General features: G+C 41.0%; 1 protein-coding gene across 1 annotated transcript in view; it reads left to right on the top strand.

Moving 5' to 3' along the window:
- The first annotated feature begins 13659 nt into the window (after nt 1-13659).
- Nucleotides 13660-16255, top strand: part of PPP2R5A (protein phosphatase 2 regulatory subunit B'alpha) — a 54736-nt gene continuing 52140 nt past the window's right edge. The window contains exon 1 of the mRNA XM_081316675.1: nt 13660-14653. Within this exon, the coding sequence (XP_081172801.1) occupies nt 14503-14653 (151 nt within the window). The 5' untranslated portion in view covers nt 13660-14502. The remainder of the gene's footprint in view (nt 14654-16255) is intronic.

The raw sequence follows: 16255 nt of genomic DNA, 5'->3' as shown, positions 1-16255 counted from the left end.
ACCAACTATTTTGCACGTGCTCAGAGGTATTTATTATGAAATGTTTTTAATCTCATAGGATTGTAAATTCTAGGAGATTAATCAATAATAAACAACTATTTTCTACTGTTTTATGTTATAATGTCCTCTACAAATTTTACCTTCCTCCCACCCACCCCAAAAAATACAGTCAAAAGAGATTCAACAGCTTATCTCTTTCTTCTACTCTATTCTCCAATTGCAGAAAAATCCATTATTCATTCTTGGAAACTTTTTTGAAGACTCTCTTGGAAATTTCCTCTTCTGGAAACACTGCCCAAGTTTAGACTAGCCAGAAGAGTTAGTTATACTTCCACTGAAATCAGTAGTAGCAAAAGTAGAATACTGATTGCTAAAAAAAACCCCTAATGCTATAATATACAAGGACACTTCATTATATCTATAAGCTTTGTTGAGACTCAAGTAAGCTTAAGATCAGTTCATAGATATCAGTCTTTAGACAACCCTAGCAGTTAAATTGACTGGGGAGAGACAGTAGTCGCAGTGAAGATATGCGTCAAGGAACATTGTTCTATCTCTATCACCTCACATGGAACAAATCAAGCAGCAGGTAATGGGAAGAGCTCTAGTGAGACTTTGAGGAGTTTCTGATAGTTGAAATAGGCCAGCTTTCCCCAGTCTAGTGTCTTATACATGTAAGATAAGATAACCTTTATTAGGTTATCTTTTTTTACTGTGGGCACACATAAAAAATGAAATTCTGTCGCCTGCTCTCAAAAGTGTACACATACATAACACACACATATAAATGTGTGGGAAATCAGCCCCCAGCCCCCACCCCACCCCCGACAAGCAGAAACCAGCTCTGTAGAAATGCAGATATGATAATCCTTTCAGAAATACTGGCACCAGGAAGTTTAGAGCTGATGGGATTAGATTAGATAAGACAAAGATCCCTAGAACTAACAACCCCTCACTCAGGCTATGATATAGGGAGCGCTTGTTGCATAACTTTGAACCAGCTTGTAACTTTGCTCGTAACCTGGGGCTTATCTGTACATGTATCATGGTCCTTTATTTTTGTATTCAGCAACTCCACGTTCATGCAAAACTTTCCACAATTAAATTCCATTAAAGTTTTAGTGCATTTTCTCTGACTCAACAGGCATACAATATTTATATACTTTTTTCAATGACCATCTAAACACCAAAAATATGGCCTGCATATCCCTTATCTGACATACAGTAACACTTCACTTCCCTCCTTTTGCTTACCTCTCATACTCTTCCAATCAGAATTCTCAGAAACAACTTTCCAGACATTTAGCAAACTAATTCCCCCATACTTATATCATTTGTGTTATTTTTCCCTTTATATATGTATGTAGTAAAAAAAAACCAGTAATGGTATTCTTCCAATAGCACACCTGCAAATGTCACACACAGCCGCTTCCTATAGGTAGACAAATGAATATGCCTAGGAGGTCAGGCAAATATAACGTTGAATCAATGCTTACAGATGAGGTTTTTAAATGACAGTAGAAATATATCCCACTTTTTTCTTAAACTTGATGACATGGGCCTTATAGCAGGGCCCTTAAAAATTGCCAGAAATAATGTCACACAGAAAATGTGAGAAAAAAAACTCAGTTGAGTTTTTACCTGATTACCTTATACATACAGTTCAGTTCAGTACCAATGTCAATCAGTGTTTAATCTAAAGTACATAAGCAATTTAATTGAATAATGCTACTGGAGTAATACTAGAGGAGAAATGGAAAACAAATATAACAAAACCTGTGCAGACATGCAGTTGAAACAGGGATTGTATAGCCTAGCACGCTCCTATCAAGCCAAACATTCAACAAATGTAGAGAAACTTCTGTCTTATTTTCCTAATGTTTTTTTTAATAAGGAGTCTGAAAAAGCTTCACATGCAAAAGAAATATGGGCATTTGGGGCAGATTGTATCTTCTTTCTATGTAGGTAGATGCCGACCTAATCTTTTACACACACAATCTCCTTTTAAAAATATTTTAGTTCTTCCAGTTTGCAAATGTAAAACAATAATACAACGGTGTCAAATTTCTTGTAATCAATTTAATCATCTTGGAACACATTTTCTTAGAAAAGAGGAAAAAGATGAGGTTACACTGCATCATCGACATAGTAGAAGATTTACTTCTAAATCAAATGAATGGGAACAGCCTGCAGAGCTGTAAATTACAAAATGCATCTTGCACCAATACAGAAATAAATTTTAGAGGGATGACAGGTGTAAAACCACTTGTAACAAATACAAGGGTCCTCTCAAATCTGTAATCTAATAAACTGCAGCCCAAGTGAATTTAAACAAAGCACATGTAGTACATACACTAGCTTAAGTAGATGTGTGTGTGTGTGTATCTTGTATATATACCGATTGTGTGAGAGCAGAGCACAAGTGAATACAGAATCTCAGCACATCCATGCACATGATTAATATGGATATGATCTGAATTAGCAGTCACTAGTCAGTACATATAGGGAGATATTTAAAACAAATTATTAAAAGAAGATAAAATTACTTTCTGTAGTGAGCCAATGACTGAAGGACCTTGGGAATTGTTCATTTATTGACTTGTTTGCCTACATCAGACATGTCAAACACAAGGCCCGGGGGCTGGATCCGGCCCACGAAGTGGTTTCATGTGGCCCGCGAAGCCATCCTGGAAACAGTGAGGGAACGGCCCCCACTGCCTTGGCACTTGCCCAGAGACCCTCCTTCTGCCAGAGACTCTCAGATCTGTCCCACTCCTGCCCAGGCCCCCATAGGCAGCCTTGATGTGAACGATGTAGAGCTGGCCATGCCCACCCAGTAGGCCATACGCACTCTAGCCACACCCACCCAGTAGGCCACACCCACCCTGGCCATACCCACCCAGCCCCCTGAGGGCAACCGCAATGCTGATGCGGCCCTCAGTGAAATTGAGTTTGACACCCCTGGCCTACATTATCACTTGATATAAAATTACGCTATTTTTTCTTGCAGTTAAAGACCTATATATTCCTAATGTGATGCAACATATATCAATTTTAGGAATTTGACTGTGCTATGAAAAGGTAAACGCTCAATACAAAACAATCATCTAGCCAAAAGTTTAGCTTTCACCACTTTGCCTCAGAATTCAAGTGTCAGATTGTACTTTATCGGAAAATATTTTTACACCAGTACAACAATGGGACACTGTGAAGCACAAAATAAAGGCATTTCCTTTAGTATAAGGCAGATCAAGTAAAGCATTCTTGAATGGATGGTTCCTTTTTTCTTTAGCATTATGTGCTAATTTAGCAATTAAAAGTACATTCAAATAGATACAAGTATATTCAAAAAAGGTTTGAAAAATATTTTCTGCAATTTACCATAGAAAAAATAAACTTAAATCTTACAATCAAAGGGATTGGCTGTTTCATCCATTGAGCCTATTTCTCGATTTAATTAGTGTACTAAATAATTAAATGCAAGATGGTAAATAGAAAAAAATAAAAAAGGAAGTATTAGTTTTAATTAAGATGCATGGGTATCTTTTTTGTGGATAAAACTAAATCCAGCTGGATTAATAAAAAGCGTGTTTCAGCACTAAGGTACAGTTAAAACAAAGTTCTTTAGCTTTTTTGTGACTTTCTCTCGAAGTATGTACAAATCTTCCTCATTGTTATTGTAGTTATAATCTGTAAGATTAAAAACAAAAGAAATATCTAGTCAAATATAATTATCAGCATAAAAGGTCTCATCTTTACAGTTTCGTCCTTTCCATAGTCATTCTAATCAATTTCTCTATATTAGCAGCTAGCTAATTATCATACATGAATTCTTATGTAGCCAGGTTAATAAGCAGTCATAATAGCAGGGTAGTCTAAATCAGCCTAAGAAGACTTATACAATAGACTTATACAATAGACTTCACTATTGAAGCCAACTTCCTACTTAGTGCAGGAATTAAAGCAACACACTGATGGCTGTTTGTTTGTACACATCTAGTAACACGATGTGAAAGTGGTAAACAGTATCAGATCTATCCATTATCAAAAAGAGATGGACAGAAACCAAATCCTCCTTTCCCAAAGAAAGGAGCATTCTAGCAAAACATCAAATCACACTACCATATTTTTCTGCTTGGAATGTGGGGCAGGATTTAAAAAACAACAATAGTACATTTATTAAATCTTTACTAGCCTTACATCTTAATAAAGAAAAACATCATCTCTATACCATTATAGATTTATGCTGTACAGCTTGACCATTAGTTTCAGAAAGTAGAACAAAAGACAGCAAGTATAAAATTCATCCAGACTCTGTAGATCAGACATGTCAAACACAAGGCCCGGGGGCCGGATCCGGCCCGTGAAGTGGTTTCATGTGGCCCACGAAGCCATCCTGGAAACAGTGAGGGAACGGCCCCCACTGCCTTGGCCCTGGCCCAGAGACCCTCCTTCTGCCAGAGACCCTCAGATCTGTCCCACTCCTGCCCAGGCCCCCATAGGCACCCTTGATGCAAACAATGTAGAGCTGCCCACGCCCACCCAGTAGGCCACGCCCACCCTGGCTATACCCACCCGGCTCCCTAAGGGCAACTGCAATGCTGATGCGGCCCTCAATGAAATTGAGTTTGACACCCCTGTACTAGATGAAGCACCATCATTACAGTGGTAGTGTCAAGGTCCCAGCACTCCATCTCACCCCATATATGGGAATTAAATGGGGAGCTAGAGCATCTCAGGGTAGAAATGTTAACCATGCAAGTAGCCACCTACCTCTAAAATTCAAAAACACCTATCATCATCATCATCATCATCATCATCATCATCATCATCAAATATTGGAAAAAGAAATGTTGGATCTGAACCCCACTGGATCTGAGGACAAATTTCAGTCTTGCATTGAGAAAAGGCAGTCAAATATCTAAACCTAAAGAGATCCTTCCCCCCAACAGTTTGAGCCAAGGAACCTGACACCATCTGTAAATCCTAATGCAACTAAACAATTCAGACTATTAGTCTAACTGGCATAGGCAGTTATGACCCAAGGATAGCTTCAGATAAAAGTTTGGCACGGAGGAATATTGCTTTGTTAAGGGTGTGTTTATACCATATTTTCCCCAAAACCTTGCCATATGTTGTCAGTTTTGTGGCATATAGCTACACAAATAAAACTGATCTGTTTTTTTGACTCCACTCCTGTAACTTGCCTACCTGAGACAAGCTCTGATATTCGATAGGTACACAATAGAATATGAGTTCTGATTTACACATGCTGCTGGGAAATTTTACTTACTGGGAATTCTGGGCAGTCAGTCTACAGTTTAACCAAAGCATATTGTTATGGCTTACAGTGCAGCATTAACATTCCACCTGCTCTTTGGGAACTATTCTGGTGTGCCAACACTACTCAGAAAACTGCTGGTGATGGTATGGTTGAAATGAAGCCCTAGCCATGTAAGAACGCTATTTCTCATGTGTTTTCCTCCATTCCTAGCATCCCTGTTAAGTCACTCTACTATCAATTTTTGTTAAAAGACAGGGGAAATGTCAGATTTAAATGTTACAAATGAACAAATATTTAATGTGTGTTACAGTATTGATATTATATATTAGGCAATTTGTTGTTGATAGATGTGGGCTTGATTCTCATTCAGATTGATTAGCCTTGCTAAATTTTAATAATCCTTTTTAAATACTCATTTTTATAAACTTTTGTTTGCAAATAACAACTTATTTAATACATGTAGTACAATTTAAAAACAAGTGAACAACTAAAGGCAAATGAAATAGGAATTTTTAAAAAATAGTCTCCTCTAATATGTTTGCTCCCCCCCTCCCCATTGCATCCATACAAACTCTGTAGTTGAGATGTGTTTGAATACTAGTAGCTCGGGTTGGTAGCTGGGCTGTTGGTTTGGTCATATATCAAATCCAGTGCAACAACTGTGAAAAGAACTATGTGGGCCAAACAGGAAAAAAGTTATCTACCAGACTGTACAAGCACTCCCTGGCTATCAAAAGACATGACCCATTGTCCCTCATTAATCTACGAGAATTCGGAAGGACACAAGTTCGATCTAACCAGGACCGCAATTATAACCCAAGCAAAGTCAAGGAAAGAAAGAGAATTCCTCAAGGCCTGATTCTTCACCAACCAATCAGTGAACAGATACATTGATATTGGCCCCGCCTACCAACCACTGACAGTGAGAGAGCTACTTCAACTGAAATACCAGAAGCAACATTGCAAACAAATCGAACACAATTCAAATTGCACTGAAGATGTCCTCCCGAATGGAGACAAAACGTTTGCAACCTACCGTAATTACCAAGCCCGGAGAACAATCCAAAAGCCCAGACTCGGTAGTCTTTGATTTTTATGAACTACTGTAGTTCTCAGAAATAATACGAATTTCACCAATAATATGTGAAGTGCCATTCCTGTGTTAAAATAAAGAAAGGGCAAAACTATTTGTTTCAGACCCGTAGTACTATCTGCATTTAATGTCTGTATTGTGTTAGCACAGATCTTTCCTTTCATTGAAGAAACAAAGTATCAATACAAAACATAACAAAATTACAATGTTCAAAAGAAAAACTAAACCAGGACAAAACCAACAGCAAATTAAAAAAAAAGTTGGAAAGCCATTCTAGCATATTCTAAAAATAAGCACAATCAACATTTAAAACATTTTTCTAAAAAACTCACCTTCACCATGTGCATTTCCAAACATATCTTCTCAAAAGGATTGTGTTATTTGGATTGTGTTATTTATATAAATACATTCTTCGAACCATCAGATGAACTAGACCCTTTGAGAAATATAAAGAGCACCAGACAGTTACAATCTGATTTATACAGACTGTATATCGAGATACAGATCACAACAGTTCACCAAGCAATTCTTCCTATGCTATATTCTGGATTATAGTTGAAGCTGACTGCAGCAACAGCACTCAGAGAAGTAGTACACAGGACAATGGCTTCTACAGCCTTTGACCAGTTTGTTAAAGGCCTTGCTAGCTATATAAGGAAGATATTTGTGGAGACCTTGATATGCAACACTATTTATTAAATGAAATGGGCTTTGCTTTAAATTACTCTAGATCCCTGATTCAGCATTATGGTACTTAATCTAATGTTCTTAATTCTTCTAAAAAGAAATAAAAAATGGTAGTATGGTAAGATACCTGTCAATGCTGTTAACATTGGATGTTTTTGCATTGACAACAAATGGAAATGTAGCCATTTTCTTCCTTTCACTTTTACAGTTAGATGATGCTGGGGAGGGGGGATGTGAATGAGAGTCCAGCTAGAGATAACAAGATTGAACCTAGCGTGAGAATCAGGGGTTGTTGGAATCAGAGCTGATAAAGAATTAGAGAGCTGGAGAGGAAGCCCGTGCTTCAAGCTAATTTGGGAATGTGATTTATGACTGTAAATTGGAGGAGGGAATTGTGCTTTGATACTATGTGCCTAGGGGAGAGGAATTCAGTTTTTGGCTTCAATTATGTAAGTGCCGATATTATGCTACTTGAATAAAAGATTCTTTAAGGTAAACAGTGCCTCAAAGTTCTTTTGAAGAGTTTCATCTGTCGGAACCATGACAATACCATTTCCAGATATCCATTTAATAAATAAACCACATTGTCATGGAGATCATTTTACAGTATACAAATAAATAAATTTCCTGGCTTCCGGTTTGCCAAGTCAGCCGACATAGATGTCTGGAGGACGGCTCTCGTCTTCTATGTCCAGTTTCGCATCGCTGGGGGGGGGTCCTAAAAGGGCCGAAGAGCTGCCTTGGAGGGGTGACCAGATAGAAGGGGCTTTTGCAGAAACGTGGGGGAGCTGCAACCCCCCCCATTAGTGCCTGCATTCCCTTCGTACCGGCAGACGAAAGACTGGCCATAGTAATATGGCCAGTTACTAGGCTGCAAACAGCCGAAGTCAAACTTACCATCAGGCAACATTAAAGCAGCATGGAAGAGATGGGGGTAAGATTCCTCTCTTATACCTTAATCATCTTCTTTTCACCTAAATAAGCTGCTAGGTACCTTCCCCCCCTGTGGAGAGGGAGGGAGGAATTCAACCCTCCCTTCAAATAAGTGGCGAGCAAGCCCAGGGGTGTTTTTTTTTAAAAACGTTGAAAAAAAAAACGGACTAAAAGAAAAGAATTTTCAAAGTACTTGGGGGACACTCAATGGCTAAACCTGAAATTGCAATCTGACTGTCAAAGCTCGTCCTGAAGCGAGCAGAACAACAGCTTGGCAGGAATGAGAGACGACCCACAAAAGGTTGAATGTGTTTTTATTCGTCTTCACGGCAACTCGAAGCAGGAAAAAAGTCAGCGTTGGCGGCTCCCTGCTCCCAACGCTGCTTTTATAACAGTCCACCAACATAACAATCACCACACCCAAGAAACCACCACGCCCGATAGCACCACGCCCAGGGGCTAATTTCCGCCCATGTCCCTCTACAAATCTCCCATTCCCCCCCATTCATGCCTTTCCTTGGCTTGGCGCCCAGCATCTCCTGACACGCCTTCCTCCTCGGTGCCCAGGTACGTCTGCTTTATTCTGCTTCCCCCCCTGAATGCCCCCCTTCCCCTGCCAGGCTCCGTGTCCCCCATGACCCCCCCCATCCACACCTCACCCACTCAATCCCACCCCAACCCAGCCGGAAGGTCCCTGCCGTCCACCAGGCACTCAGCTGGCCCAAATGTCCTTCCCCATCGTTTGGTGATGTGGGGGGGCTCTCAAGGCAGCGTTTGCCTGCCGGCTGGTGGAAAAAGCTCCCAGGGCAGCGTCCGCTGGCTCCGTCACCTGCCAGCGGCCCCGGGCAACCACTCCGGTGCTGCATACATCCACACCCGTTGCTCTGGGCCTCCCGTCGGCCACTCCGTTCACCGGCTCTTCCTGCGCATGCGTGGTGTCAGATGGGAGCTCCGCTGGTGGCAGCGTGGTCGGTCGAGGCAGGCAGGCCGGCCGGTGGGCCCAGGGAACGTGTGGTGGCTGTGCTGGGCTGTTGGGCCTCCAGTGAGTAGTTTGGGAAGGGCGCGTGGGTGGGGGAGGGGGCCCCAGCCTTGGCGCGCCGTTCCCCGCTGAATGTCGGGCCTGCGGGGCTCGACACTGACTTTCTCTTTAAAAAAATCGAGAAAATATTTAAGAAAAACAAGATAAGATTAACCTTGAACACCAGATGTGAAACTTCACTATGGAAGAGTATCAAAAACAAATCTATGCTATGTGGGAAATATCTTACCAAACTTATCAGTTCCTTTCTTCAGCTGGCGATGAAATAAGAGCTTTTAGAAAAGAACTAGAAAGCATCTTGAAGAAACAAACTCAAACTGTGACTACAACTAATATTTTATTGGGACAGAACTTAACAGAAGAAATTGAACAATCAAATACATTGGCAGAAGAATTAAATATTCAACAAATGCAGACTTTTGAAGATTATAATGGAAAAAAGGTGGAAAAAAATCTATTTAGACCAGGACAATTATATCAATAGGCGAAAATAATGAGAAGATTTGGTGTTGTTAACAGACTCCTCAATCCTTCAAAAGTGGAGACTGGAGGGCCACTTCAATATGATATAACAACACCAGAATGCTTTGATGATCCTGAGGCAAAGAAGCGAAAAATGACATGGCAAAGGAAGAAAGCAAGAATAAGATTGAAGAAATATGGACATTCTTAAGAGGCCTGAAATAGATAATACCAAAATAGACAGGATTGTACTTGAATTACGAGAGATTGTTTTGATGAGTAGATAAACATACTAATTAAAAAAAATAAAAATAAAACACAGATGTATGAATACTAACATTGAAATATTGAGTTCCTTAAATAATATGGATTAAGATGTCTATATGTTAAAAATGATAGAATGTAACTAATATACTTGGATGTAGTGACATGAGAGGATGTATTAAATGTTGAAATGGAAGAAATTTTGGTTAATTTTTAATATGTGGAAACTATAAATGAGAAACAAGAATATTATATTGTCCTCCTCCTCTTTCTCCTCCTTGCAATTGGTATTCTAATGACTACTATTCTAATATTGTACTACTAATATTGATATGGAAATGAGATAAATAAGAAATGTATTACATTACTAGGTATTGGAGAAAATTGTGTAAAGGGAAAGGTTATTTAGCAATATGAAAATGAGAAATTTTAAACGTTTAATTTTAATATCAATGTAAAATTAAAGCTAGAAAAATATATAAGGTGTCTGATGTTTTAAAGATGGAATGTTAAAATATAAAATATACTAAAGTATTGATAAATATAAGAAAACTATTAAATGACTGATGGACAGCAATGAGAAGTATGTTAATTTAGATAAGAGATAGTATGTATTAAAGGAAAAAAGAGAGAGGAAGTATTGGTTACAACAATTTGGAGATTTGTAATAATATATATTTGTCTGAAATGGAACTATTGTAACCCAGACACCACGTTGCTTTTTAAAGATACTATTGTAATATTGGAAAACTAATAAATAAATAAATAAATAAATAAATAAATAAATAAATAAATAAATAAATAAATAAATAAATAAATAAATAAATAAATATCCTGCACAATCTTGCTGCTAGGGCAAATATTATGTGCCTTGAAGTCATTTCCAATTGTTAACAACCAGAGAAACCTTTTCCAGAAACCTGTAAGATAGGGAGAGGTGGAACCTGGGGGCAGAATCAAAAGAGGGATCAGCCTAGAATCTGTACACAGCCACACGCAACCTATCCAACACCCCCCCTTGAATTTCATTGATCCTTATTTAATGCCTTGCAGGTGCTAACCATTAGTTCAGAACATTCCTGTGCATAGGTATGAATAGCATTACATCAATGTAATTGGACCTTCATGTGTGGACCTGATCTTTCCCATCTGACAAATCCTGAGTTCCCCCACTTTAGCTATGCAAGAACTGCTATCCCATCCCATCCATGTTGGAAACACCAAGGTGCTTCTAGAGTGAAAGGATTAGCCAGTGACATCACCATTGCCCAGGGGATGCCCAGTTGGGGGTTCCTTTCCCATTCTCATTAATGTGCCCACTGAAGTGGTACTATTTATCTACTTGAGTTTGCATGCTTTCAAACTTGTAGATGGGCAGGAGATAGAGCAAATGATGGGAGCTCACCCTGTCACACAGCAGCACTCAGGTCTCGAATGCGGGCTTCCACATTTTTCAACTCAGCATTTTATTCAAATGACCCACTGTGCTCCTTTTAAGAACTGCTGTGAACTGGTGTCAGTGTTGAATCACACAGACTTGAGAAATCACTAAGCAGAAATTTTAGATAGATGCCCATTAAAAAGAGCAGGGAAACTCTCATGACAAAAACGGATTGGATTTCACCAGTAAATTGGGGTAAATTAAGAGGAAAACAATGAAAGCAAAAACTATTAAGATTAATGCCAATTAAGTTTGAGATATTTAGTGGATCTACATAATTTTCAGACTAAATCCCTTGACAAGATGGCACTGACCTTTTGCTATAATCATTTCTTCAAGGTGAAACTTAAAGATTTAGCATAAAAACATTGGCAAAATTAATGAATTGACTTAAAGAGATACTGCACAGCCTTTTCAGTTTTGGAAAGTTACATTAAGATGTGTTCCATTAGTGCAACTTCATTGTGATATATTGAACAACAGAATATAACCCTGATGTTGTGTTCTTAATTGATTTAGCCCAAGTTAGAATCTAAAATAAATTAAATATATACAGCAAGATATATTTTCTAAATTCATGATATATTTTACTGGCTCTGCAGGAATTTTATCTTTCACTTGCTGCAAATAATATTGATATAGATTGTATCTTCCACATGGGTTGAGATTATATCTTCCAACAATTCTCAGCCAAGATTAGCAGAGTGGAAACATCCCATCATTTATGATGCTGAATGGAGTGTGAGACCAGATCTCAATAAATAAAAATGCCAGTCAAGCTTGCCAGAAATAAACTACAGCAAGCTAAAAAGACATCTTGCACATGGTAAAGTCATCACACAAATGTCATCAAAGATACATCTTAGTATCTGATACAAATATGCAGTGCTTTTTCTGAAGAAAAAAAAAGGTGCTGGAACTCACACACATCATACAATCCGCCTTGCCTACCCTACAAGGTTTACCTTTGTAGTTGAAGAAAAAAACCCTTCAATTTTTAATGTATCTAAAAGACTAGGATTTTGTTCAAGGCAACTCTGGAAAATCCGTCAAAAAAAAAAGGTGCCGAGTGCGTTCTATGACAAAAAAAGCCCTGCAAATATGTATGACACTTGCATGATTATGTCAACGTTGATTTTATTTATAGGGTTTGCAGGCCACTTCAAAAGCCGATTCCAAGATGCCTACAGCTTCCCAAATCTGTACTTTGGGATTAAAAACGGAGAAATAATCACATATATTATTTAGGTTTTGTCATTTAATCCCCTCGGCGGACACCTACGATTGCGTAACCAATTTTGCTCGTTGCCGTTCTATTGTAGAACATTCAGACGGTTAGTTTCTTCTCCATATTTTAGGCTGTTACTTGGCAGCGTGGAGTTTGCACGATCCTCTTTTTGGAGCCCAGATACGGTAGTCTTACCCCTTTCTTGCTTTTTTTTTTTTTAACTTTGAATCTTTGGAAGCAGCGAAATTCGGCGAAGTCAGAGGAGGGGTAACCCTGGCAGAGCTCACAAGGGGCATTTAGCCAACTATACGGTAGTTTACTCAATAACCCAAGCGTCTAAATCAGTTATTTCTCAATCTCACAGAGCCTTTGGCCTGCGTGGACGTCAATTCAGTCCAATGATCTTCAGCTGGGGAATTCTGGGAGTTGAAGTGCGTACAGTTTTGAGATAGAGCAGGGGTCTTCAAACTTGGCCCTTTTATGACTTGTGGACTTCAACTCCCAGAATTCCTCAGCCAGCAAAGCTGGCTGAGGAATTCTGGGAGTTGAAGTCCACAAGTCATAAAAGGGCCAAGTTTGAAGACCCCGTGAGATAGAGGGACACTGCTCCAAATTCTGGTCTCCCGCACCCTAAACTCGGCGCCCCGACTAAACTCGCAAAGCGGCCTAAGATGAAACGAGAACTGGATCGCCGTATAATAGCTGAAGGCAGCCAATACAGGGTCGCAAAAGGGCCCATTGCGAAACAAGGGAAGATTCGGAGGAGAGAGAGCGTTCCACAGCACGCTCAACAATCGCCGAGGAACCTCACCGAAGCGGCTCCTCTCCAAAAGCCACTTGAAAACAACCTCTGCCCCAACCCCTGGCTTGGCATCCCAACTCTTCCCGCCCCCCGCTGCTTCAGGACCCAATCGCTTTTTCCTCTTGCGACACCCATCCTCGGTCTTGCTCACGTTGGGCCGTTCTGCTGTCAGTCTCCTGTAAAGCCGGCTGCTCTCTTGTTTGTTCCGCCGCCTTCTGGTAATTCGGAGACCTCGCGTTTTTCAATTGGTTGCTTTGCTCTTGTCAATCGTCTTTCGCCCTGCCCACCTCTAACGGTTGTTCCAACCGCTTCCTTTTTCTCCCCCCCCCTTGTTAATCCCCTCCCCTTTTCCGAGTTCAGGCGCTGCTTCTGGCCCCGCCTCCGCTCCAGAGTCGGAACTCTTCTTGCCCTTGTTTGTTGCTCGAGCGTTTCCAGCAGGTTGCGCGCTGGTTCTGGAGTGGGAGTTTCGCCCTGTTCGCGGTTACGTTGCGCCGCGCCGCGCCGCGCCGGGCCGGGCCGGGCCGCCGGGGCTCCAGGAAAGAGGAAGCAGCGTCTCCCGAGGCAGGAAGAAAGCAGCGCGGCGGAATGTTGGCCCGCGAGTCCGAGGGAGCTCCCGATGGGGGCTGAGGGGCTGCACCGTCCGGCCTCTCTGCGGCTTTCTCCCCCAGCTCCATTGTTAAGCTCCTCCGGCTCTTCCCCGCGAGCTCCGGGCAGGGCGACTCGTGCGATCTCTGCGACCCACGCCGACTCCGCGCGCGCGCCGCTGCTAAAGTTTGCTGCTCGCGGGCGGGCAGCGAAGGCAGGCGAGGCGGTGCAACTGCGGGGCGGGATAGAAACTTTTGCCCGGGATTCTTCTTGCTGCTCGGCGGCTCCGTTCTGGGGAAATCTGACGGACGCAGCGTGGATATAGATCTCCCAGCCGTCTTTTTTTCTTCGAGAGCATCGGATTTGGAGCCTCCCTTTGCCACAGCATCGGATTTAACAGCCTCCTGTCGAATCGGAAGCCCCGTGCCCTTGGAGGCTTCGCCCGCCTCCCCCGGGAATCTCCCAAATTTGGACCCCTCTTCGGCCTTTCGGGCACCGGCTTAAGCCTCTCCTGTCCTTCTTTCCTGGGGCGGAGGAGGAGGGGGAGATGTTCCATTAGGGGCGACCCAGGCGCGTCGCCGCTGCTTTTTTTTTTTTTTTTTTTGCTTTGCTTTCAGTTTCCGGAGTGGATTTTATGCTTCAAGGAAGAAACGGGCCCGCCTGTTGTCTCCTGCGAGCCCCGCCATGTCGACGGCGATCACCGCCGCGGAAAAAGTGGATGGCTTCACCCGCAGGTCGATGCGCAAGGCTCAGAAGCAGAAGCGGTCGCAGGGCTCGTCGCAGTTCCGCAGCCAGAGCAGCCAAGCGGAGCTTTCCCCGCTGCCCCAGCTCAAAGGTAAATGCCCCGGTACACCAGGTGCCGCGCCGCGCTTGGCTTGGGGCTACAGGTGCCGGGGTGGGAGGGTGACTTTCCCGGGGCCTTTCTCGAGTGGGCGGCTGGTGGAGCCCTGTAAGTCTCCTTTTGGCGCCTTCTTCGTGCCGCGATCACTCTGGGAGAGAAACTTCTCCGCGCTCTTTCCCACCTTTTAATCTCCTTTTCTGTCAAGGGAAAAAAAATGTGACAGCTTTTCCTTTCAAACGCTTTGTCGGACGGGGTCTTGCCTAAACGTTTCGTTGTTTTCACTTGTTTCGAGAACCTTGCACTTGATACGATTAAGCGCTCCTGTCTAAAAGTATCCGCATTTTCACATTTCTTTTGATGGTGTTATACAGGTAGAAACAATTGGTTATTCCGGTGGGTTGGGGATAAAAGAGGAACTGAATAGATTTTGGCCTTATATAGAGCAAAGTCTGCGAAGTTCGTTCAGAGTTCAAGCTGTTCTTTTTCTCCATTCTGCTTTAGAGATCTTGCACTTACTGTTTTCTTCCTGATCCTGCTGTGCAGCTGCTTCTGTTTGCTTAAAAATAATAATCTAAAAAGCTTATTTGTCTTTAAAACTGGAGCGCTATGCTAAATTTATTACTGGAATTCATGTTCAAATAATTCATTAATTTTCTACAAGCTCATAACTGTTTATTATATATTCCTGCACATTTCTTGATTCTTCCTTCATGGTTTATAGCTTGTGTAGTGTAAGACAAAGCATAATTTTGTGCACTTAAGGGCCTAAATGAGAGATTTCACTTCTAAATACCAGCACATATTTTAATTGAATGTTGAAGTAATTTTAATAAAAGAAATGTGATTAGATATTAAATACTAAAATAGATGCCATGTACTAATAGCATGTTTTTATACTATACCAGTATTCCTCGACTTACAATTTTTTGCTTAGTGACAATTCAAAGTTACAGTGCAACTGAAAAAAGTGTTTTATGACCATTTTTCATACTTACAACCATTGCAGCATCCTCATGGTCATGTGATCAAAATTCAGATGCTTGGCAACAGACTCATATTTATCATGGTGGCAATGACCCAGGATGATGTGATCACCTTTTGCCAACCTTATGACAAGCAAAGTCAATGGGGAAGCCAGATTCACTTAACAACTTTGTAACAACTGTGGCAAGAAACATCATAAAACGGAGAAACACTCAAGAACTGTCTCACTTAGCAACAGGAATTTTGGGCTCAGTTTTGGTTGTAAGTCAAGGACTGCTTGTAGTTCAGACTAAACACTTAAATATTTAAACATCTCAAGTACACACTTCAGTCTTTAGACTTTAATATATGAAATACAGATTCTGTTGTATTTCATGAATTGAAACATTGTTTTGAATAATTTTATTGCTGTATTATAATAGGTTATTTGCCATTATAATAATTTATATTTACTATTATGCATTTTATACAAAGGCATATATAGAATAAATGGGTCCTCAGTGCTCTCTGAGCTTGGTTGTTTTCTTGCAAAGGTTTCATTACCCAAACTACGTAACATCACCAGTGCTAGTATCTCCTTTATTGATATATAGAATCATAATGTATGCATAT

This window comes from Vipera berus (genome assembly GCF_964194415.1).
Source record: "Vipera berus genome assembly, chromosome: 1".
In the NCBI taxonomy this organism is placed as follows: Eukaryota; Metazoa; Chordata; class Lepidosauria; order Squamata; family Viperidae; genus Vipera; species Vipera berus.
Note: the sequence above shows the minus strand (reverse complement) of the source record. Positions and strands in the feature narration are given on the sequence as shown.